Source organism: Neofelis nebulosa, chromosome 1 (genome assembly GCF_028018385.1).
Source record: "Neofelis nebulosa isolate mNeoNeb1 chromosome 1, mNeoNeb1.pri, whole genome shotgun sequence".
NCBI classification, from domain to species: Eukaryota; Metazoa; Chordata; class Mammalia; order Carnivora; family Felidae; genus Neofelis; species Neofelis nebulosa.
In genome coordinates, this window is record NC_080782.1 from 97,682,292 (window position 1) to 97,708,650 (window position 26,359).

General features: G+C 37.7%; 1 protein-coding gene across 2 annotated transcripts in view; it reads right to left on the reverse strand.

Annotated features, from left to right (window-relative positions):
- The window catches only part of SCAMP1 (secretory carrier membrane protein 1), a 128,975-nt gene that overhangs the window by 92,269 nt on the left and 10,347 nt on the right, over nt 1–26,359 (reverse strand). The window contains exon 2 of one of the 2 annotated variants that reach the window (XM_058728967.1): nt 13,472–13,549. The exons of the other annotated variant lie outside the window; for it this stretch is intronic. Within the exon in view, the coding sequence (XP_058584950.1) occupies nt 13,472–13,549 (78 nt within the window). The remainder of the gene's footprint in view (nt 1–13,471; nt 13,550–26,359) is intronic. 2 annotated transcript variants of the gene reach the window in all.

The following is a 26,359-nucleotide window of genomic DNA, read 5'->3' on the forward strand; positions in this document are numbered from 1 at the left end:
GTACTACCAATAAACACTCACTAAAGAAACTTTTAGTTTAAGAACAGGAAAAATGATACCAGAAACAAAGTTTGAAAATCAAGAAGAAATATCTTCCTGCCTCACTGGACACCTCTGGATATATGATCATCATTTTATACTCATCAAAACTCCAGATGAAGAAGCAAAGTCAATTTATCTGTAGGAAATAGAGAAAACTCTAGTGCAACTGGATGTACCAGAGTAAGATAAGCTCTTCTTGTTCTGACAATCCTGAAACTGTGTTAGCCATTGCTCTGGTAATAAATGACAAGCCAGGAGAACAGGACAGCAATCTTGGGGGCAGAATCAAAAACAAAGTCTGGGGGCACCTAGGTGGCTCAATAAGTTACACATAGGACCCTTGTTTTTGGCTCAGGTCATGATCTCACAGTTCCTGAGTCCAAGCTCCAAGCCAAGCTGAGTGACAGTGCAGAGCCTGACTGGGATTCTCTCTCTGATTGGGATACCCCTTCCCCATTCGCATTTTCTCTCTCTCTCCCTAAAAATAAATAAAAGAAAAAGTCTGGGATAACAAGACTGTATATCCTTCTCTCATGGTGAATGAAATTTCCAAGTTAGGAATAGACTGTATTTTAAAATACCTGTGAAAGTTAAGGGGTTATAATATTTTAATTAAGGTATAATTGACATAACATTTATATTAGTTTCAGGTATACCACAATGATTCAATCACTATTTGTACACAATGCAAAAATGACCACCAAAATAAGTCTAGTTAACATCCATCCCCATACATTGTTACAAAACCTTTTTTCTTGTGGTGAGAAGTTTTAATATCTATGCTCTTAGCATCTTTTTTTAAGTATATTTATTTATTTTGAGAGAGACAGAGAGAGAGCAAGTGGGGAAAGGGCAGAAAGAGAGGGGGACATAAGATCTGAAGCAGGCTATGTAGTAACACAGCAGAGAGCCAGATGTGGGGCTCAAACTCACAAACCATGAGATCATGACTTAAGCCGAAGTTGGACGCTTAACCAACTGAGCCACCCAGGTGCCCCTCTTAGCAACTTTCAAATATGTATACAGTATCATTAACTATAGTCAACGTGCTATACATTATATCATCATGACTTATTTATAAATAACTGGACATTTGTACCTTCTGACTCTCTTCACCCATCTCACCCACTTCCCACCTTCCACCTCTGGCATCCACTTATCTGTTCTCCTTTTCTTTAAGACTGTTTTTGCTTTTGTTAAAGTTTCCACATATAAGGGAGATGACACAGTATTTGTCTTTCTCTGCCCGACTTATCTCACATAGCATAATGCCCCCAAGATCCGTTCATATTGTCCTATTTGCCTGCTGTGTGTGGCTCTAGAGAACTCAACTGGAACCAACGGATAAAAATTATAGGAAAATATATTTTAGCTCAATAGCATTAAGAACATTATAACAATGATGGCAATTCAATGGCGGAGAAATTATTCTGTAACATGAGCTCTCTGGAATAAAAATTACAAAGGCACTCCATTATTAAGAACTATAATTATTAAAATTTTATCATATATATTAATAATTAATAATTATTAATAGTCAGGGCACCTGGATGGTTCAGTCGGCTCAACCTCCAACTCTTGATCTCACCTCAGGTCCCGATCTCATGGTTCGTGGGCTGGAGCCCCACACTGGGCTCTGTGCTGACCCTTCAGAGCCTGCTTGGCATTCTTTCTCTTTCTCTCTCTCTCTCTCTCTCTCTCTCTGCCCCACCCCTTCCCTTCAAGGCATTGGTACATGACTTCTCTTTCTCATGCACAAATAAACATATGTTAGCCTTTCTGGTTTTCTTCCACATTCTAAACACATTCTAAACACCTTTGTTTTTTCCTGCTCTTTCTCTCCACCTGTGAGCCAGTAAAGTTCCTAAGTTTACTCAAGGTCTAAAGCAATGGCATTTTTTTTTAATGTTTATTTATTTTTGAGAGGAAGCAAGAGAGAGAGAGAGAGAGAGAGTGCACAAGCAAGGGAGGGGCAAAGAGAGATAGGGACAGAGAATGCGAAGCAGGTTCTGCACTGACAGCTGAGAGCCTGATGTGGGGCTCAAACTTATGAACTTCAAGATCATGACCTGAGCCAAAGGCAGACACTTAACCAACTGAGCCACCCAGGCGCTCCTAAAGCAATGGTTCTTAATATCTTTATAGATCCCCTGCATCAGAAACCCCTGGTACTTACTGAAAATGCAGACTCTGGCTCTGCTGTAGACACAAAGATTCAAAAACTCAGGGGGATGAGAAAGATTTGCATTTTTAAACAAGGTCCTCAACGTGAGTTTTAGACATCCTGAAATTTGAAAACTCTTCTCTAAGGCAACAAAGGTTAAGACATTGCCAAAAGAAACCTACAACTTTTGCGGCTTCCACTGACTTTTTCAGTCTCTGAGAAGACAAGAACTGACTGTGGTTATACTTAACACAGATTCTCTTGGGATGCCTAGGGGGCTCAGTCAGGATGCTCAGTGAGCCTAAGCATCCAACTTTGGCTCAGGTCATGATGTCACGGTTCATGGGTTCGGGCCCCACGTCAGACTCTGTGCTGACAGCTCCGAGCCTGGAGCCTGCTTCGGATTCTGTGTCTCCCTCTTTCTCTGCCCTTCCCCCACTCGTGCCCTCTCTGTCTCAAAATTAAATTAAAAACATCAATAAAAAATTTAACACAGAGTTTCTTGTTAAAAACAGTGGTGAAAATTATACACATTCATGTCAGACTCGGGACAAATAGAAATAATTTTATCATAATAGATAACATTTTAAATTTTTTTTTTTTCCAACGTTTTTTATTTATTTTTGGGACAGAGAGAGACAGAGCATGAACGGGGGAGGGGCAGAGAGAGAGGGAGACACAGAATCGGAAACAGGCTCCAGGCTCCGAGCCATCAGCCCAGAGCCTGACGCGGGGCTCAAACTCACGGACCGCGAGATCGTGACCTGGCTGAAGTCGGAGGCTTAACCGACTGCGCCACCCAGGCGCCCCATAGATAACATTTTAAAACAAGGCATTTAAAGATTTGAATACTTGGGGGAAGAGATCCTCAATAAGAAGGAAGGAAGGAATATACAAAGATGAGAGTTTCAAAGCAGATAAAGTTACCTAAAAGAAGAGAGGTGTGGCCATACATATCTATATATACATTGATCAAATATTTACTGATCAACTACAATGTCCAATAGTTACAGACACTTAAGATACATTAATGAACAAAATAGATAAACATCCCTACTCTCCTGGAGTTTACATGCTAGCAATGCAAGGTAAACAATATACATAATAAACACATTATAAAGTATCTCAGCAGTAAATTTTATGGAACAAGAACAACAAAAAACAGGGTAAAGGTGTCACGAATAAAGGTTGAGTGGAGATTTAATTTTACAAAGGTGGTCAGGGAAGCCACCTGTGAGTAAACAATTAATGAAAGTTAAGAAGTCAACCTTGCAGGTATCTGGGGGAAGACCATCTCACACAGAAGGCATAGAGAACACAAAGTGAGCAGAATACCTGGCCTACATGACAAAGACCAGTGTGCTGGATATAGGAATACATAAGGGAAAGAGTGTGAGGAGATAAAGAAGAGAGAGGTGTCAGGAACCAGACTGTAGGCTACTTTAAGGACTTTTGGTTTTATTCCAAAGAAAATTAAAAGCTAGGAAAGAGTTCTTTTTAAAATTTTTTTTTCAACGTTTTTTATTTATTTTTGGGACAGAGAGAGACAGAGCATGAACGGGGGAGGGGCAGAGAGAGAGGGAGACACAGAATCGGAAACAGGCTCCAGGCTCTGAGCCAACAGCCCAGAGCCTGACGCGGGGCTCGAACTCATGGACCGCGAGATCGTGACCTGGCTGAAGTCGGACGCTTAACCGACTGCGCCATCCAGGCGCCCCAAGAGTTCTTAATAGGAGACTGAAATGATCAACTTTAAGGTATCATTCTGACTGCTGAGTTGAAAATGAACTGAAACATGGCAAAAGTGGAAGGAGAGACAATAGTTAGGAAAACAGCACTGCAGTAATCCAGGCAAAGGATGATCATAGCTCAAGCCAGGTGGTGGCTGTGAAGAAAAGGGATCAGATCTGGACAAATCATTAAGGGAGAACCAACAGGATTTCCTGACAGAATGATGGGAGATAGAAGGAAATGCAAATAGTGAAATACCACCAAAGTTTTGGTCTAAGCAACTAATAGGACAGAGAGGAGAAAGACTGAAAATTAGCAGGTTTACATCTAAGGGACTCAGTTCAGTTTTCATCCCCCTAAATCTGCAACTTCTAAGACATTCAGGTAGACATGTCTAGTAGGCAGCTAAATATATGAATCTAGTTTTCAGAAGAGAAGTTTGCACTGGAGATGTAAATTTGGGAGTCATCAGCATGGAGCCAGTACTTAAACCTATAAAACTGGATGAAATCACCATGTGAATGAGCACAGATGAAGAGAGACGCAAAGCCTAATTCCAGGTGCCCTCCAATAATGCAGGTGAAGCAGCAAGGAAGAAGAGAAACCATCAAAGAAGACCGACATGGAAAAATTCAACTGCTCTGACAGCCAAATGAAGAAAATTTCCTAAGAATGAGATAGTGATCAACTATCAGCGTTGATGATTAAGGTTAAGACTGAAAATTTAGGGGCGCCTGGGTGGCTCAGTCAGTTGAGCGTCTGACTCTTGATTTCGGTTCAGGTCATGATCTCGCAGTTTGTGAGTTCGAGCCCCATGTCAGGCTCTGTGCTGACAGCACGGGTCCTGCTTGGGATTCTCTCCCTCCATCTCTCTCTCTCTCTCTCTGTTCCTCGGCTTGCTTTCTCTCTCTCTTCCAATCTCAAAATAAATAAACATTAAAAAAAAAAAAAAGACTGAAAATTTACCACTGGATTACCAATGTGGAAGTCACTGGCTACTCTGACAAGTGCATTTTGGTGGAGTGTTAGAAGCAAAACCCTCGTTGAAGTATCTTTCAGGAGAAAGGATGGAGAAAATAAAACAAGTACACAAATTCTTCACAGGACTTTTGCGGCAATGGGGAGCAGAGAAAGTTTTGCAAGGAAGGAGATGCCATAAATGGACTAGACAGGGAAATGAAATTAAGGTAAAGTTTTGTTACAGAGTTACAGTAACGAAGACAGTGTGCTACTGGAATAAGGAGAGCCACAGAGATCAGAAGAGAATCCAAAAATAAGCCCCTACAGGGGCGCCTGGGTGGCGCAGTCGGTTAAGCGTCCGACTTCAGCCAGGTCACAATCTCGCGGTCCGTGAGTTCGAGCCCCGCGTCGGGCTCTGGGCCGATGGCTCGGAGCCTGGAGCCTGTTTCCGATTCTGTGTCTCCCTCTCTCTCTGCCCCTCCCCCGTTCATGCTCTGTCTCTCTCTGTCCCAAAAATAAATAAAAAACGTTGAAAAAAAAATAAGCCCCTACATTTATTATCAACTGATTTTCAAACTGAGTGCCAAGACAATCCAATAGAAAAGAATAGTTTTTTCAACAAACAGTGCCGGAACAAGTGGATATCCAATGGAAAATAATGGGGTTGGAAAACTACATCAGAGCATACACAAAAACTACTCAAAACCAATCATAAACCTAAATGTAAGCACTTAAAATGACACAATTCTTATACAAAACAGGTGAACATAAGAGAAGGAAAGCAAAAATAATATAAAAACAGAGAGGGGGACAAAACATAAGAGACTCTCAAACATGGAGAACAAATACAGTGTTACTGGAGGGGTTGTGGGGGGGGGGAGGGGTTGTGGGAGGGGGGGGATGGGCTAAATGCGTAAGGAGCATTAAAGAAATCTACTCCTGAAATCACTGTTGCACTATATGCTAACTAACTTGTATGTAAACTAAAAAAAATAATAAATTAAATAAAAATAAATAAAATAAAATGATACAATTCCTAGAAGAAAACACAGGAGTAATTATTTAGGACCGTAACTTCAATGACGGTTTCTTAGGGCACCAAAAACAACCAAAGGAAAAAAAATAGACAAATGTGGCATCAAAATTTAAAACTTCTGGGGCACCTGTGGGGCACCTGGGTGGCTCAGTCAGTTGAACATCCGATGTCAGCTCAGGTCATGATCTCACAGTCGACTTCGAGCCCCGCAGCCAGCTCCGTGCTGACAGCTCAGAGCCCGGAGCCTGCTTCAGATTCTGTGTGTGTGTCTCTCTCTCTCTGCTCCTCCCCTGCTCGCACTCTGTCTCTCTCTTTCTCAAAAATGAACAAACATTATAAAATAAAAAAAATTAAAAAACTTCTGGGGCACCTGGGTGGCTCAGCTGGTTAAGTCACCGATTTTGGGTTGGGTCATGATCTCACGGTTTGTGAGTTCGAGCCCAGCATTCGGCTTGCTGCTGTCATTGCGGAGTCCGCTTTGGATCCTCTGTCCGCCCCCCACCCTGCTCACACTCTCCCAAAAAAAATAAAACATTTAAGTTTTTTTAATTTTAAAAAAATTTAAAACTTCTATGCAAAGAACACTATCAATAAAGCAAAAAGACATCCCACAGAATGAGAGAAAATATTTGTAAATCACATTTGGTAAGGGACTTATATCCAGACTATTTCACAAACTCTCACAATTTGATATTAAAAAGACAACCCATTTAAATACAGGGAAAAAATCTAGACATTTCTCCAAAGAAAATACACAAATAGTCAATAAACACATGAAAAAAATACGTGCACATCATTAGCCATCAGGGAAACACAAATTAAAATCACAAGGAGAGATTACTTCATATCCACTAGGATGGCTACAAGCAAAAAGTCACAATAACCAGTGTTGGCAAGGATGTGGAGAAACTGGAACCCTCACACATTACAGATGAGAATGTAAATGGTACAGCCACTTTGGCAAACAAGTTGGCAGCTCCTCAATATGTTAAACACATTGTTACCATATGACCCTACAATTCCACTCCTAGATATATACACAAAAGGAAGGAAAACATACAACCACACAAAAAGTAGTACACAAAAAAAGTTCACAGCAGGCAAACATTGGGAACAACCTAACTGCCCATCAACTCATGAATGGCTAAATAAAATGTGGTATAAAAATCAAAAAAGGAAAGGGGAATAAAGTACTGATCATACATGACACCAACGTAGTTGAACCTTGAAAATATTATGCTAAGTAAAAGAAACAAGTCACAGAAGACCACATGCTGCATGATTCTGTTTATATGAAATGTCCAGAAAAGGCAAATATATAGTGACAGTAAATTAGAAGTTGCCTGGGGCTAGAGAGGAAAGTGCTATGTGAAGTGAATGCTAAAGCGTCCGACTTTTGGGGGTAGAACAAAAATATTCTGAAATTAGAATCTGATCATGGTTTTCAACTATGACTACACCAGAAAAGTTAATTATGTATTTTAAATGGGCATATTAATTATATCTCAATAAAGCTGTTCAAGTAAATAAATATATGTCTTTTTCCCAGATGGGAGAAAACACGTTTTTATGAAGATATGAATGATCCAGAAGGAAAAAACTAACAATGTAAGAGAGGACATTTTAGCAAAGTTCTAAAGTGAGAGTGCATGGAATCCAGCACACAAGTAGAAGGAATGGAATCAAACAGAAGCACAAATAGCTAGCTCATCTGTAAGTAACAGGCAGGCAGCGTACATGGGTATAAATGCTCGTAGGTAGGTAGATGCGGTGGTGGGGGTCTATGGATGTTCTCTACTGACTGCTTCGATTTTCTCAGTGAAATAAGCAAGGTCATCACCTAAGAATGGGCATGGGGAAGAGATTTTAAGGAGGAGGAAAGAGGGGTGCCTGGGTGGCTCAGTCGGTTAAGTGTCCGGGTCTTGATTTCAGCTCAGGTCATGATCTCTCAATTGAGGAGTTCAAGCCCCAACCAAGACGATTCTGTCAGCACAAAGTCTGCTTGGGATTCTCTCTCTCTCTCTCTCTCTCTCTCTCTCTCTCTCTCTCTCTCTCTCTGTCTTCCTTTATCAAAAATAAATAAACTTTAAAAAAAAAAAAAAGGGATGACAAGACAGGAAGATAAGAGTGGACAGTTATATGACTAGAATATTTAGTGCCATTTAGAGCTGGTCAGTAACGGAAAATGAGACCCTATGGGATGCTTTCTCCAGTCATATTTAGCTGCTAGGGTAGGGGCAGAAAGTAGCAGCGAGAATTGGATTTAACCAACACTTGGGTTTTAGCCAAGAGATTATGTCAAAGTAAGGTAGAGAAGGGAAGACAAGGGAACGATTATAAGGACTAAATGTGGGATTTAAGCTGAGAGGAGAGAAACTGGAGACAGGTAAGTAGATAGGCCACTGTATTATTTCACATGAGTACTTGAATTAGGACAGTTTAGTAGGAATGAAAAGAAGAGACAGGTACTATCTCCTGGAGATGTAAGTGACTGGATTTGGCAAATAGCAATAGGAAAAGACGTTATTTGAGCCAAAGAGAATGCAAATATTTCTAGCCAATGACACTGAGGATACAAAGCAATAGTTATCATTAAATGAGAATAGAAACAAAGAAGATTGGTTCCGCAAGAGACAGGTAATGAGCTGCAAGAAAGACAAGACAATGAGAAGCAAAGGAGAAAGGAAAAGATGTGAAAAGAAACATACAGCAAGAGAAAATACAATTATTACAGTATAGAAAATGCTTCTGCAGTATTAAAGATAGGTAAACTACGGTGTACAATTATATTCAGTTAGTTCCTGAGCTAAAAGTTTCATCCATTTTCAAAAGAGAAACTAATATTAGAAGCTATTTATCTCAACATGTTCCCATCTACTTCCACTGTTACACGTTAAAAAAAAAAAAAAAAAAAAGCTGTCCAAAGAAGTTAAGTGGTTGCCTAAAGTCACCAATTAGTGGTAAGGCCTAGTTTAGAATCCAAGTGTTAAGAGTCTCAGTCTACCCACTGTCCAGAATTACCACAGAGGGAGTTATTACATAAACCAATTATCCATCTTCCTTATGCTCAAAAATGTAGGCATGCCAGGGATGCCTGGCTGCCTCAGTCAGTAGAGCATGCGACTCTTCATGTCTGGGCCATGATGAGTTCAAGCCCACATTGGCATAGAACTTACTTCAAAACCAAAAAAAAAAAAAAAAAAAAAGAGGGGCGCCTGGGTGGCTCAGTTAGTTAAGCATCTGACTTCAGCTCAGGTCATGATCTTGCAGTTCGTGAGTTCCAGCCCATGTCGGGCTCTGTGCTGACAGCTCACAGCCTGGAACCTGCTTCAAATTCTGTGTCTCCCTCTCTTTCTGCCCCTCCCCACTCACTTGCTCTCTCCCTCTCTCTCTAAAAAATAAACATTAAAAAAAAAATTTTTTTAAGATAACCTTTAAGAAAAAATGTAGGCATGCCCGTACTTAGAATTTTCTTCTCTTGGTTCTTCCTTCTGCCAGAAGGTACAGATCCTGCTGTTTTATATAACAGAAGTCATATATGGCAACAACTAGCGAAACAGAAAGGAAACGAAGCAATCTATCCCCGAAGGAAAAAAAAAGAAGACAGTAAACTAGGCCCTGAGATATGTGACCAAGGATTTCTATCAGTAGCACCACACTTGCCCCCCCCACACACACAGGTGTCCCTAATTCCTGTACTTCAATACCTACCAGAAGAAATTCTATTTAAAGCCATCAATGTCATTACCAGCTGTTGAAACCAGTGAGAATCAAGCTGCAGTAGGCATTTTGAACCATTACCTTATTTAAAAGGAAAGCATTCCCCATAAAGGCATACCAGTTCTCAATGATGAGCCAATTTTTCTAGTATTTTCTGCATTAAGTTTTTAGAAGGTAGGCCAGGGAACCTACCCCACCAAGTTCAACATCATTTTCAGTAGGAAAATACATTTTGAGTTCAAACAAAAAATTATTTTCTATCTCATTTTTATAGCACATTTCAATTCAGACTAGCCAAATTTCAAGTGCTCAATAGCCTTCTATCCTACTGCCAGCATACTGGCCCTGTCAGTATTGTAATGTGTCTTGGGACAATTGTTTTCTCTGAATTTATAATATAAAGTGAATATGTAAATTATTGTTAAAATATTTAATTGTTGCCTTCATTAAATACCTTAGTTTCCATTCAAACACAAAACTAAATATAAAAGAAACATAATTAAAAAACAAAAAACAGGGGCACCTGGGTGGCTCAGGTGATTAAGCATTGGACTTAGACTCAGGTCATGATCTTGGGATCCCTGAGTTCCAGCCCCTCCCAGCCCCCATGTCAGGCTCTGTACTGACCACTCAGAGCCTGGAGCCTGCCTCACATCGCGTGTCTCCCTATCTCTCTGCCCCTCTCCTGCTCACACTCTGTCTCTCTCTCTCTCAAAAATGAATAAATGTTTAAAAAAAAATTTTCCCCCAAACAAAAAATCAAGACTTTCTAAATCTTATAGGTTACACATTCATTCTGCTAATGGATCTTCTCTCTTGACCTCATTTAATTCACCACACCCTTAGGCAACAATTTAGAAGCTTCATTCTCACAAATTTTTAACAAAATAAATATAAATACTACCAATTAACAAAAGAGTATCTGGACCGAGTTCTAACATATCACTTAAATCAATTATCCAAATACATCTAATCTGTTTTGGAAAATAGTCACAACCATTTAAAAAAAAAAGTTTCTGATACTGTACTTACAGAAAAACAAGGAATTTTTAATTTTTTCATTATTTCAACAATGTTTCCAACCATGTAAAAATTCAGTGGAAATGCACGTTAAAATAATTTACCTAATAATTTTCCCTGTTTCTGACACTTTATCGCTGCTCATCAAATCTAAGAGTTTTTTTTTAAGTGGGACTTACCTTTATTTTTTTATTTTTCAAATTTGTATTTAAATTCTAGTTAGTTACCATGAGAAGTATTTCCTTTTTTTTTTTTTTTTTTTTTTTAGAGATAGACAAAGCGTAAGTAGGGGAGAGGGAGGGAGGAAGCTAGAGAGACAGAGTGAGAGAGAATCTCAAACAGGCTCCAGCCCCAGCAGTGAGCCCAATACAGGGCTGATCCCACAACCCTGGGCTCATGACTTGAGCCAAAATCAAGAGTTGGATGCTCAACCCACTGAGTCACCCAGGTGCCGCTGAGAAGTGTTCCATTTTAAATAGGCTTATATTTTAAATAGGCAGTGTTGCCTAGCTCTCCCTGAGACTATTCTCTTTAAGAAAACCTTTCCTTCACTGTGAAAACTCTACATTTCAAATTATAATTTACACGTTTATGTTTTATTTTTTCTGGATATATCTTCATGTAACTGTTTTAAATTCCAATTAGGTGAGAAATTTTTCAGAGACCAGTACTGTACCTTCTATCCTTCCATCTATCTCTAAAGACAGAACTAGCAAAATGGAAAGGGCAAAAGCTGTATGGAAAACAGTTGAGTTAGTTAAGCTAGTTCTGCCACTTACTATCTGGATGACCTGGGTCTCACATTCCTTATCAGTAAAATGGAAATTTAAAATAGCCATTTTGAATGTTATAGGAATTCAGTAATATAGGTAACACACATGACACAAAGTAGGCAACTTGGTAAAGAGTACGAATACCACTGATATGAATAATCTAAAGCTGCTACTTTTATTTTTTTTTAATTTTTTAAAAATATTTATTTTTGAGACAGAGAGAGACAGAGCATGAACAGGGGAGGGGCAGAGACAGAGGGAGACACAGAATCAGAAGCGGGCTCCAGGATCTGAGCTGTCAGCCGAGCCCGACGCGGGGCTCGAACCCACGGACCATGAGATCATGACCTGAGCCGAAGTCGGACGCTCAACCGACTAAGCCACCCAGGCACCCCTAAAGCTGCTACTTTTAAAAAGCTTAATATATTTCTTGCTAGTAAAATCTTCCAAAAAATTGTATGAAAACTTCTTTTCATTCTTTACCAGCATATTTTAACAAGTCTTGTTCCCATTTCCACCCCCCAGAAATCATATTAAAAAGACTACATATGGTGGAATAAAATATACCACCTCTCTTCTTCTCTTTCAACTACAACCAAATGCACATACATTCACAGCACTAATTTACTATAGGGTTGAATCATTTTAAATTGCCATTTTTACATGTCCAAACTGGTCAACTTACTGGCTGTCTCAAATGCTTCAATCTGAAATTTACTCGCCCAGTGAACACTTTAGTAATCCCAGGCTGGACTGCAGTTCCTGCACATAAGCAATGTTAAATGAGAGCTTTGAAATAAAGTGGAACATGAAAGTTCATTCTTATTTTAATGCTTTTACTTTGTACAAAGCTCTTCCTAGAACTAAAATGTTAATATAATACATCTTGAATGTATTTCTTTTTCTTAATTTTTTTTTTAATGTTTATTCATTTTTGAGAGAGACAGAGCACGAGAAGGGGAAGAGCACAGACAAAGAGAGACAGAGACATAGAATCTGAAGCAGGCTCCAGGCTCTGAGCTGTCAGTACACAGCACAACACGGGGCTCAAACATACAGACTGCGAGATCATGACCTGAGCCCAAGTCAGACACTTAACCGACTGACCCACCCAGGCACCCCAATCTTAAACATATTTCTAAGTAAAACCTGCAATATCTTCTGCAATTATTCTGCAGACTATGGAAACACACATCAGGAAGAGATGATCAAGTAAGAATCATATTTATATGTAAATCCAAGCATACAACTGAAGAATTGCGAGATCTTCAACAGGATGACTAACATTTCAAAAGTCAACAGTGTCTAAAACAAGAGATCTCTTGAGTGTCAGAATTAAACTAAAGACTCAAAATACAGGAAACAAATTATCTGCCAGAGAAATTCTGGGGAAGAATTCTCAACAAAACCTACCTCAATAGTTCTCAAAACTGGTTCAGAATAAAATCACCACAACAGCTACAATAAAAAACACAAGTGCCCTAACTGTAAGAGTGTAGGGCCCTAATGAAAAGTGTAATAAACCTCCCCAGGTGCTTCTCATATGCATCCAGGGTGGAGAACTCCTGTTTATTATGGATTCTTTTTCATACCCCTACATAAATCAAGACTAAATTTTGAGGAGAAAAACATGTTCCTAAGCCCAGTAAAGTTCCAGATAATTCTAGTCTACCAGAGAGTAGATTTTTTTTATTTTATAAGAAAACATCACCCCTACATTACCATGAAGACAACATTTATACCAAGGAACACTTCTCTCTCCTATTTAAAGTACTGTCGTAAGATTTACTTATTAGAGGGATCATCAGCAATGCAGAACATAAAAGAAAATTTGTAGTATTCCACTAGGACCATTACTGATATTTCTTCCTGTTTAGAAAGATTTTTAACTTTCTAAATGATAAATAAAATACTAAGTTTATTTTACACAAGTTTAACCAATCAACTAGAAATCATAATTGAAATATAATTCCTATTTAATTTCAATTTTAACATTCAAAAGTAGTCCAATTAAGACAGTCTTACTGTTCTAGAATCCGAGAATGGATTATATTCATCAAGTCCTGGTGGAACATTTCTTGTCACTTGTGTAACTGATGGGTCCTGGAATAAAATTCAAAGGAGAATAAAAGATTACTTATCCTTTAAGGCACAATTTTGATATTTACAAAGCATTTGTTCCATCTGTATTTCTGGTCACCCAGTGAAGCGAACAGGAAAATAAAAAGATTATCACATTTCCTCACTCTCATCCCAACAAGGTTGAAATTTATACCCTCAGCCCTCACACTCTCAATGAAAAAACTGGGTTAGATGCAAATCAGGTGCTGGCTATTATATAAAGAATGAAAATAGCTATGTGGAGGTGACTGCACAAGAGCACCTTAGCAAACCCTGGGTAAACCCACCATCCCTTCCTTTAGGTTCCACAGTTCCCATATTTTTAAAGTTATCTTCCATCAGTTTTCCCTACTGCAGATATAAGTACCACATTACAAGTCAATGTCATGTACAGGCAACATGTATAGCATTCAAGATTAAGCACCATTTACATGTCTTATTCTGCTCCAGTATTTTCACTTGACTATAGTTTACTTTGTCCTGTTTCTCCTTTTCCAAATGTAATACATCACCACACTATCCCAACTTTTCAAATCTTTTCATGTTAGGCTTCCGAATAAGTCCCAAAATATTAGTTAATCTACTTCTCTTGTGAATTTAAGACACAAACATAATAAACATCTCAACAAAAACCAACTGCATAATTAATGTGAAAGGCATTTGCAAACTGTAATACAGCCTCATTGGCCTTTACATCCCTAATTCCAAACTTTGGCATGCATCAGAATCAAAACAGATTGCTGCAACCGATCTCTAGAGTTCTGAGAAGGGGCCTGAGAATCTGTATTTCTAACAAGTTCCCAGATGATGCTACTTGCCACTGGTTGGGGAACCACTGCTCTCTTGTCTATACTGTACTTTTTCCAATCCATCTTTCTCAACACAGTCATCAAAGTTACCTCTCAAAAAGGAAAAGCTGATCTTGTCATTCCCCTCCTCTATTCCTAATCCATTTCAGATTCTTTAAAGGCTCTCCACCAAGACAAAAGATAAATTCCTCAAAATGAGATAAAAGACTTCTGACCATCTAACCTAGTCCCGAACTACCTTTCCAGCCAGACTCATCTATTCTCTCTGAAGGACCTTCCTCTTGCCAGGTCCTTCACTCCCTACCAAACCAAACAAGATATTGCATAAGGAGCCTTGAACTTGGCAAAAAGTGGTAAGGATAAATTAAAAGTATGGCACAGACAAAAAATTAAAAAACTATGTTTGTTCAACAATAAAAAAGGAAGGAGGAGATGAAATCACTCTATTTCCCAGGGTTGTCCTCCCAAGTTTACTCAAAAATGTGAGAAGCAGGAAGATTATCAAAAAAGAGTGTGTGCTTCAGGGAAAAAAGTGAGAAAAAAGAAACATGAATATTTTAATCGAAATTTTCAGTTTGGCACTGCTGTGGTTACCTTAATTCAGAAGAGGGTTTAGGAGGGTGAGTGGCTGGTTCAGTCAGCGCAGCAAGCAACTTTTGATCTCAGGGTTCTGAGTATGAGCCCCACATTGGGTGTAAGGATTACTTAAAAAAGTAAAAAAAAAAATTTTTTTGAAAAAAAGGGGTTTAGGGTCAACAAGTGGAGACTTAGCAAATCCTAATGGTCCAGATGCAGTCTCGATGCATTCCCCTCATCCCTACCCACAAAACCAGGTGACCTGGGAATTCTCCACAACATACTCTTCCTTGGCATTGCTTCCTGTGGTTGAAATACTCTTCCAGGTTGGGTCACCCTAGCATTCTCCTCTTCCTTAAAGACTAAAAAAAAAAAAACACTTCACATGCTAACTAATAAAATCCCTGATACCCAAGTCAGTACAACATACGCTTAGTGCTTTCTCAGAGCTTGGTATTCATCTCCATCATCATTTATTTCACTGAATCATGATGATCTTCATACAATTCCCTTTTCCCAAATTAGACTGTCACTTCTTTGCATACAAAAACCACAAATAGGTATTTTTTTTAATTTAATCATATGTGCCTGGTAATACTGTTTGAGTGATTATTACCACCCCCAAAGAGAAAAAAAAAATCTAAAGACTAATGCTTCAAGGGGCGCCTGGGTGGCTCAGTCGGTTGAGCGTCTGACTTCAGCTCACATCATGATCTCACAGTTCATGAGTTCAGGCCCCGCATCGGGCTCTGTAATGACAGCTTCTGAGCTGTCTGAAGGACATCTGAAGGAGTCTGCTTCAGATTCTGTCTCCCTCTCTCTCTGCCCCTCCCCCACTCACGCTCTGTCTCTCTGCCTCTCCAAAATAAAGAAAATGAATTTTAAAAAAATTTTAAAGAGTAATGCTTCAGCATAGAGTCAACAGTAATAACCAAGAAACACTTTCTGAAAAAAATGTGCATAAATATGAAGCTGGTTCAAAAATTTAAGTGAAAAAATATTTGATCTCACTCCTAAGAAAAATACTAATTAAAACTACCCTGACCTAATCATTTTTCACCTATCAGAGTAGAAAAAATCTACAAGTCTGACATACTCTAATGACAAAGGTGTAAGAAAATAAGAATTCTCATATATTATTAATGGGTACAGAAATTGTTACAACCTCTAATGGAAGGACAGTTGGCAATAGCTAGCAAAATTACATCTACATTTTTACTCTGACCCATGATCTCACTTCTAGGAATTTATTCCAAAGGGCAAAATACTATTTGTAATAGCAAAAGACCAGAAGCAACCTAAATGTCTACCAATAGAATAAAGTTGAATCAACTACGGGACACGGACATGATAAAGTACTATGCAGTTAAGTATTACACAGCTGTATAATGGTACAAGGAAATCTATATGCTGCTATGGAATGAATGAAAAAGTGCAAAACAATATAACTAAAATGTTGCCTCTTATTGAAAGAAAAAAATTAACATGTAACACTAAGATGTTACCTCATATTTCAAGACAAAAATTAATGTGTATGTGTTTACTTAAATTTTGAACAAGATGAAAAAACCAGGGCACCTGGCTGGCTCAGTAGGAAGAGCATGCAACTCTTCATCTCTGTGTCATTGAGTATGAGCGCCATGTTGGGTGGAGATTACTTAAGTAAATTAAACTTAAAAAAACTTTTTTTACATAAAAAACAAGTAAGTAAAATTTTACTTATTTAAATGCTTATTTGTATTTTTGAGAAAGAAAGAGAGTACAAGCAGGGGAAGGGAAGAGAGAGAGGGAGACAGAGGATCCAAAGCAGGCTCTGCACGGACAGTAGCCAGCCCAATGTGGAGCTCGAACTCACAAATTGGGAGATCATGACCCAAGCTGAAGTCAGACATTCAACTAACTGAACCACTCAGGTGCCCCAGTAAATAAAATTTCTTAGTAAGATGAAGAAGCCAAAAGCTACTAATATGAATGATTATCAGCAGAGGAAGATAAGAGTGATAAGAGACCATAGGCTTGGAAGCCAGACTTTGCTGAATGTACCTCGCTTTACAGTTTTTACTTTGGAACCAGGAAATATTACATAATTAAAAAAAAAAAAAAACAGGGGAAGTATAGAGTCAGAAAGATAGATCCTGTTAAGCCAACATTCATGCCATCAATGTCATTCTTTCAATGCTAGAGGTACAAGGAGTCCAATGAGTCCCAACTCTCATTTTCTAAATACACATAGCCAATTATCAAGGGTCCTAAAATTCACAAATCCTACATAAGGTATAACTTAGCTCCAAAGAGACGAATGAAATCATTCTTCCAATTTTCTACTTTTAACTCCAATAATGAAAATGTACTTGGTTTTCTTCTAGATTCTAGAAGAGATTAAATCCAGGCTGAGTTAATTGGCAGTTTAACAAAATCATTGTGTCAAGTTAACTGAGTTCACTTCTAGTTGGTCTGGAATTTCTCCTTAACATTAAGTAACTCTGAATTCTTAATTAACCTTTCAAATTAGTTTTAATAAACGTAGATAGTGTTACAGAAGTTGTAGTCTCTGAACTAGAAGAAAACAACAGAGCTGAAGTTTTAATAATGAATAATCTTTTAAAGCCTCTACATGTCTAGCACTTACTACTTCTAATCCTTGTTATGATCCTCCCTGATGGATGGTACTATTCGATTTCTCAGAGAAAGAAGCTATGACTTTGAAAAAGGTCAAGAAACTTCCTGAAGGGCATTTAGTGTATATCTGAGAGAAAATATATGCTAAAAATAAAATTTACCACACCCACAACTTTATCAAGAAAGACACAGGTTGAGTTCATTGTTTATTAATGATTCCAAACCTTTGGCAGGAAAATGTGCTTTCTTTTCAACACAACAAAATCAAACTGTTTCAAGTGCTAACTTGGTTGCCTCTACTGCAGTGGTTGTCAAACTCAGTACAGACTGGAATCACCTGGAGGGCTTGTTAAAACCCAGATTACTGAACCCCATTCTAAATGTACCTTGATGTCTCAGATAGTGTCTGAGAATTTGCATTTCTAACAAACAAAACAATCTGAGAGAGCCTCCTTTTACTGACTTAAAATAATATACTACACTTCTATGTTTTATTAACTTCCAAGAAGTGTAGACATTCTTTAGAATTTAAATATCCTATTTGGATCTGACTATCCATAAATATTAAATTACATAAATTTAGTTAAGCCAAGGCTATTCTACTAAACCCTCCACACACCATTTAACTTCATAGCTATATTTCATTAAAAATCAAGATGCATTACAAAAATGTTTTTCAACGAGAATAACTAAGATTTCAAAACTAGCATAATTAGCTTTTTTATATCTTTAATTCAGATTTCTTTACCAAATCCTCTAAGGTAGTGTACCTTCATTGTATTTCAAATGATTTCATCCACTATGCATTAAATTGGGCAGTTCTCCATCACTCCACACATAACCTCTCAGGAAGATTCTAATGTGGCAGAAAGTACGTTCACCTTCAGCTAGATTCTTGAGAATCAACCTCAGTATCCTGCTTATTCTTTGTACCATTCTCAAGCTAAATAGTCTAACATGAAAATAGCCTACATGGATGACTGTGTATAACCATATATTATGTATCCACTTATTATATCTGCTAACACTTAACAGGTTTGAGTTTCAAGATTAACGTTCAAAATCTCACGTATCTTAGGTACTTGTTCTGTAACAGAGTACTTGTCTAGGATTTAGAAACTCCTGGCAATGACTAGACTCTGTGAACTTATGCAAGACACCTAAACTGCCAATTTTCTTATCTGTAAAATAGGGGAAATTTTTGATAGATGATTGTCCTAATCAGTCGCAGCTCTGAAATGTTAGGCTATATATTTTTAAGTCTTTACCATCTGGAAAGCTGACTGCCTGTATTCAAATCCGAGTTCCGCTAATGAAAAGCTATAAACTTTCAACAAGGCGATTCATATTTCAATGTGACTCAGTTCCTTCATCAGTAAAACATATCTGTAGCTCATGAACTACTATATATAAAATGTTTAATACTGTTCCTGTACATGGAAAATACTGATAGCTAAGATTGTTATCATTACCACTACCAATAATTAAGGAAGAAACATGCTTTCTGTTTATGATTAACGGAGATATTAAGAATGCATAGCAAATCATATATAACGAATAGGCCAAAAAACACCTACAGCTGTCTTCTGAGGAAAGCAACCAGACATTCTTTGCCCAACCTTTGTGTCAAGTGACCCTGTTATCTTCACTATGTGTTAAAGGATGAGGAATTGGCCTCTGTGACAATTTTTAGAATTGGACATGAGGAAGTCTGGTAGACCCCAACAGAAGTGACTCTATATTGGATAATGCTAATCAATTAGATCTTATATCTTGAGCTACTTACATTATGATTGGTAATTACAAGCAGAAGAGGCTGACACTAGTCATGGCAGAAAGACAAACAGAAGCTAATAAGAAGATGACCAGAAAAGGGAGCAGCAGGTACAAAATATGAGGGGAAAGACAATTACCAAGGTTGCTCATGTGTCACCAAAGCAAAAAGAGGGCCAACAGAGTTACTGCTATTCTGGTTGGTGAGGAATGATTTGGTGTTACAGGAGTTTTCACTGTCAAGAAGATCCTCAGAGAAGAATGAGAGAAGCACAAGAGGGCAAAGAAGTTAGCAGAGATCAGTCCCCTAACCTTCACTTGAACCAGTACAGCACAATTGTATCTGTTTTATAAATACTGATTTCACATGAAAATGACTTACTGCTTAATGGGTGAGAGGTGAAGGGCAGGGGGGCGATTTGAGGAAACACATTTTTAGCTCCCAGAGACCATTTCATTACAATTGCAAAGATGGACTGTGTTGGGCTACCTTCCCTCCCAAAAAATTCTTACAATAAAGCCCCATTACCTGAGGTAACCTGACACATCTCCATGATTTAAAACGAGAACAGGTAGAATCAGTGTTCTCTGTCATTTTGGGTTCCATTAAAACGATGTAAATACAGTTTACTGCCATTAACTAAATTTAAATAAAATCTGGTGTAAGAGAAAGTTTTTTTTAAGTATAAACATTTATTGATTACTAGTATACATGTCTCTTGAAATGTTTACTAATCCAAAGCAAAATATGCTGGAAGTGTAAAACACAGCATGTTTCTGATTTCAAAGATTTATCACAAAACAACATAAATATAGGTCATTAATAACTTTTATAGTAATGGTGTTAAAAGGGTATTTTGTATATAAGGAGTAAAATATTAAAATTAGTTTCATCTGTTTTTTCCATATGGCTACTAGATAATTTTTTAAAGTTTATTTATTTATTTTGAGAGAGAGAGAGAGAGAGAGAGAGAGAGAGAGAGAGAGAATCCCAAGCAGACTGCATGCTTTCAGCACAGAACCCCATGTGGGGCTCAATCCCATGAACCGAGAGATCATGACTCAAGCAGAAATCAAGAGTCAGATGCTTAACCAAATGAGCCACCCAGGCACCCCTAGCTAATTTTAAATTACAATGTGGCACAATTTTTATTTCCACTAGACAGGTCTGATTGAAGCCTAACAATGTATTCAAGACTGGCTTATAATTTCACTTTCATCCATTTGGGCAAATTCAATTGCTTCAGCCAAAGGGAAAATAGGAAACTGAGACTTAAAGCTAAAATTCTCCTGTTTTTCAAAATTGCAAAAGATGACAAAAGACCTGATCAGAAAGCTTCCCAATCCAATGTTTTCATATAACATAGTAATAGACTTTTACTACATTTTTTCACTTACCTCATGCCTTTTTTCATGATATAGCAGAACACACTAATTTGAATATTAAGAACATTTAGAAGAAAATGCACATTTTTAATTCTATCAGGCATGTCTATGAGAAACTTAGGTAGGCTAAAGCAAAGACAGATTCAAGGAAAGAAAGAGAATTCATCTATTTTAGCACAATAGTGCACTCTTTAATTATGTCATATAATTCTCAGAACAACCCTATGACTTAACTTCTGTATCCTTTCTTTCACTGCTGAGAATACTAGCTCACAAATCTTTAATGTCTTTTGCCCAAAGTCATAGAGCTAATAAGTGACATGGTAGGATTCAAATTCAAATCTGACCCCAAAGATTGAGTTCTTAGAAGAAAATGTAATAAAGAATACAAATTTATGTTTAAAACAGTAACTCCTCTAAAGAAAAAGACTGAATTAAACATGGCATTGCTCCAGCAAAACTTAATTAAAATACTCTTCAAGAACTCTGCTTAATCCAATCAATATTATACACTAGACTAGGAAACTTGATTAAACAAGTCCCAAGCTAGAGGCTAGGAGAGGCCCTACCTTCATAGAGTTATATATTTTTTCCTACTTTATATTCTCAGAGCTACTATAATCATATGAGTTTAATACTGAGAATTTCACTTACCTAGAGAATTACTAGTTTCTAAATGTCCCAATTATTTAAAACAAAACAAAAGGAACTATAAGAAGCCATTAAAAATCTGAGCTAGACTCTGAAACATGTATTTAGCAAATCTTTTATAAGAGATCGAAAGAAGTGCTTAATAATTACTAGGAATTATTCAATAAATCATGACTTTTAAAAACTGGTTCTCATTATCGTTACAAGTCATGACAGTCTTACTCAAACCTAAAACCAACTCCCAAACTAATTTCATGAACCCAGATCAGTACTTAGCATATTACAACAACTGAAGCAATCACACCTTAGCAGATTTAATGAGATACCACTTCACATCTACTAGAATGGCTACAAACTAGAAGACAGGTAAGTGTTGGCAAGGGTAGGAAAAAAAAAACTGATCTGCTGGTGGGAATATAAAATGGTACATGGGGCGCCTGGGTGGCACAGTCGGTTAAGCGTCCGACTTCAGCCAGGTCACGATCTCGCGGTCCCGCGTCAGGCTCTGGGCTGATGGCTCGGAGCCTGGAGCCTGTTTCTGATTCTGTGTCTCCCTCTCTGCCCCTCCCCCGTTCATGCTCTGTCTCTCTCTGTCCCAAAAATAAATAAAAAACGTTGAAAAAAAATAAATAAATAAAATAAAATGGTACAGCCATTGTGGAAGTTAATAAATGACCTAACAGTTCCACTCCTAGGTATATATCCAAGGGAATGAAGTCATGTGTCCACACAAAAATCTGTACACAAATATTCATAGCAGCACTATTCCCAAGAGCCAAAAAGTGGAAATAACCCACATTTTTATCAAATGATATACAAATAAAATGTATATCCATGAATTAAAATTGTTATTTGGTAATACAACCACATGAAGTCCTGATACATGCTATAGTATGGACGAACCTTGAATACATTACACTATGTGAAAGGTGTCAATCATCAAAGACTACATATTGCATGATTCCACTTGTATGAAATGCCCAGAAAGCGTATTAGTGGCTGCCTAGGGCTAGAGGAGTTGGGAGGAAATAGGGAATGAGTGCTAAATGAAGAATGACAGCTAATAGGGTTTCTTTTTGGGGTGATGGGAAGTTTCTAAAATTGATAGTGATGACTGCACAACTGCAAATATACTAAAAATCACTATATTATACACTTTAAGTTGGTAAACTGTGCAGTATTATGAATTACTGTACATCTCAAAGCTTTTTTTTTTTTAATGTTTATTTATTTTTGAGACAGAACACATATCTGTCACAAGCAGGGGAGGCAGAGAAGGAAGTCGACACAGAATCTGAAGCAGGCTCTAGGCTCTGGGCTGTCAGAGCAGGGCTCAAACTCAGGAGCTGTGAGATCATGACCTGAGCCGAAGTCAGACGCTAAATGACTGAGCCACCCAGGCACCCCATCAAAGCTGTTTTTTAAAAAGATAATCCAATGTAGTATTTCTTAGAAGAAATGTTGCCAACCAGCCATCAATATCTAAGTCTTCAAAATCTAAATACCACATCACTCATTAGAGAGAAATACTTGTTACAAAAGAAGTAAGGAGGAATGGGGCAGGGACATTAGCTATCAGGGACCATAATGACACCAGAGTTTCTTATTATACTGAATCACCAAAAGTTCTTCTGATATTTGAGAAACTGGATAGCTAATAGAGCTATGTTCCCCAACATTAACACACTTAAGCCTAGAGATACAAAAGGAAAAAGGGTAATAATGAAGAACAGGAAAATAATTGGTCATATGTCTGTCAACTGACCTGCAAGTTCAATAACCTTGGACCCCTAATGAAAAAGCCACTGAATTGATACTCTAGGGATCAGAAAACAGCAGAGTCTTGCCACATAAATATCCCTCCACTTTCACTTAACTGTCAAGATATTTTTGTGCAGAAGTTTGTTGTATCATACACAGTTCTCCACCCAGATTAATGGGTTTTCGGTCATTCTCCCTTAACACATTAAATACGGCAATTACCAGAGCAATTACCACTAAACGTGACAACCAAAGACCTATGAACAAATTCTAGAAGGCCTTAGTTTTTTTCTCATGTTATAAGCAGTCACCTTTTAATGTTTATTTTTGAAGGAGAGAGAGCATGAGCCAGGGAGGGGCAGAGAGAAAGAGGGAGACACAGACCCAAAGAGGGCTCCAAGCTCTGAGCTGCAAGCACAGAGTCCCACGCAGGGCTCGAACTCACCAGCCATGAGATCATGCATGACCTGAACCGAAGACGGACGCTTAAACGACTGAGCCACCCAGGCACCCCTTAAGCAGTCAACTTTTAAAAGGAGTTTTTCTATCTGAGAGTAAATGTATCTTTGAACACTTTCTTGTGAAACAAAATCTGGTGAAATATCCTACTCTTGTTAACCTGGTGGCTAAACTCCCCAGGTCAGTACTTAAAATCAAAGTACCACCAAATCCAGAAATTCTGTACAACAATTTCCCGGGGTCGGGGCAAGGGGCAGGGCTGGGGGTGGGGGGATGTTCAGAATTCCAATGGTGACATCAAGGATTCATCTCCTGGTAGTTTCCCATGAGTCTGAAAAGTAATCATAAAATTTAAAAACTATTAAACTCTGATGTGTTTTTTTTAAATACCAGATGTCCTTTCCAACAATTGTCAACATTAAACAACCAAGGGCACAACCTTCCAACATTTAAAAAAACTTGCATCATAAAAATACAATGTGCTTTCCTTATTACCCTCAGTTCAAGATGTGATCTAGAACAGCTTCTAAAATCCCTAAGCTTTGTAAGACAACCAGTAATTTGTATGTTTTGTTTTTGTTACTATTTCTGTTAACACTAAAAACTTTAAAAGTTAATAAAAATTAGAGTCTGAGAAAATATAGGCAATTTAGGGATAAAATAAAGAATAATCATATGTTGTAACCAAAGATAATCTTGCACCATTATTTCCTTTATCTGTTATTTTAAGAGCTTCCCATCTTTGCCTTGATTCAAAAGAAAAATTCCTTTAAGAAATATAAAAAAACAACAAATACTAATGGCAGAAAAATTCAGTAATGTGCCTAAGGTCACTCACGTAGGAGGTAGAGAAGCAAACCTAGACAGCCTGATAGCAGAGCCACCCTTTTACCTACTCCTCGCTACAATTACAGACAAACCTCTGCAAACTTCATTTAGTCCTTCCTCTAACCTCCCTACCACCAGGCTAGGAGCACAGAAATGCCTGTCTGTAATATATACAGTTCATAAAACGTTTTCTTATAAATTCCATGATAAATGGTGATTAAGTTCCCCTGAGACTCAAATACAAACATTTCCATTAAAAAAATTTTTTTAATCAGATAGAAAAAAATATGTGATACATTTCTTTTAACCTTGGGGAATATGTTAATTTGCATTTTTACAATATGCCAATGACTTGTAAGCAATTCACTAAAATTTATGACTATTTGAGATGCCAAAAATTAAGCATGCTAGGCCATAAATAAAACCACAAGACAGACTTAATCAACCTGCAACAAGCATCAACACCTTCAGGAAAATTGCGAATGGTGGTAAAACTGTGCTAGAATACCATCCCCTGGCCATCACTGGCCAATATTCCTGACGCTCTTTTCCTCCCACTTTCATTTCTCACCACTTTCTATACGTATCTCACCACTTTCTATATGTATTCCAGTATTCCAAATCACCACCTGAGCATTCTAACCACCACTGGAAGATTCCCATCAGTAAAACGACTACCAATAGCTTGTATCCAACTCTGCCACTTGGAGAAAGTGGAAACTTCCAGTATTTTTGTATACATTGTCTCTACAATATGCACTGTTTTGACTGTGTTTGTGAAGCACAAACTTTTAATAGCTATATATACTAAATCACTTGCATTTAAATGTCTGATTTCCTCTTCTATTATCAAGTCAAAGTTATCAGTGTATAACTATGCCAAATCCTTTCTTTCTAGTTTGATCTCACCAGTACTCAAACAAAATGCACTTTATCATATGCATGCATTGCTTTATTAAAGAGATTCTAATATTTTTGCTTATCTGCAAAAATATATTCAGTAATTCACCTATAATCTGTAAAATAAATGGAAGTTTCTTTTAAGGAAAAGTATCAAGTTAGTCATATTGATAATGTGTTCATAACTGCATTCTAAAAACAAGTATAAAACCCATTATTACATTTTTATAAAAATGTACTGATGCAAGCACAGACATAAGCAATTGCAACACTAGCCGTGGCAATTATGGAAACCAGGCAAGCTAATATACATACTCTAGGGATACTCAGCTTGGGAGCCATTTGCATGAAAGAGAAGGGCTTTTTAGATAAAATATATTTCTTTTGCAAGAACAAAGATTAAGAAAAAATACAGAGATTTTTGAAGAGGGTGCCAAGATCATTCCATGGGAAAAGAACAGTCTGTTCAACAAATGGTATTGGAACAAGAGGATATCCACATTCAAAAGAACTGAGTTCGATCTTACCTCACACTATATACAAAAATTAACTCAAAATGAATCACAAACCTAAATGTAAGAGCTAAAACTATAAACACCTTAGAAGAAAACATACAGACAAAGCTTCGTTACCTCTGATTTGGCAAAGGATTCTTAGATATAATATCAAAAGATACAAAATAAAGATAATTTGGACTTAATAAAAATTTATTAACTTTTGTGCTTTGAAGGACATTAACAAGAAAGTAAAAAGACAACTGGCAAAAAGGAGAAAGTATTTATAAATCACATAGAGTTGACTGTGAACACCATTGGGAGTTAGGGGGGCTGCCCCCCTCTCCCCGCCACCAGGGCAATAGAAAATCAGCATATAACTTTTCTTTAATGTTTATTTATTTTTGAGAGAGAGACAGAGCATGAAGAGGGGAGGGTCAGACAGAGAGGGAGATACAGAATCTGAAATAGGCTTCGAGCTCCGAGCTGTCAGCACAGAGCCCGATGCGGGGCTCGAACTCACAGACCGCAAGACC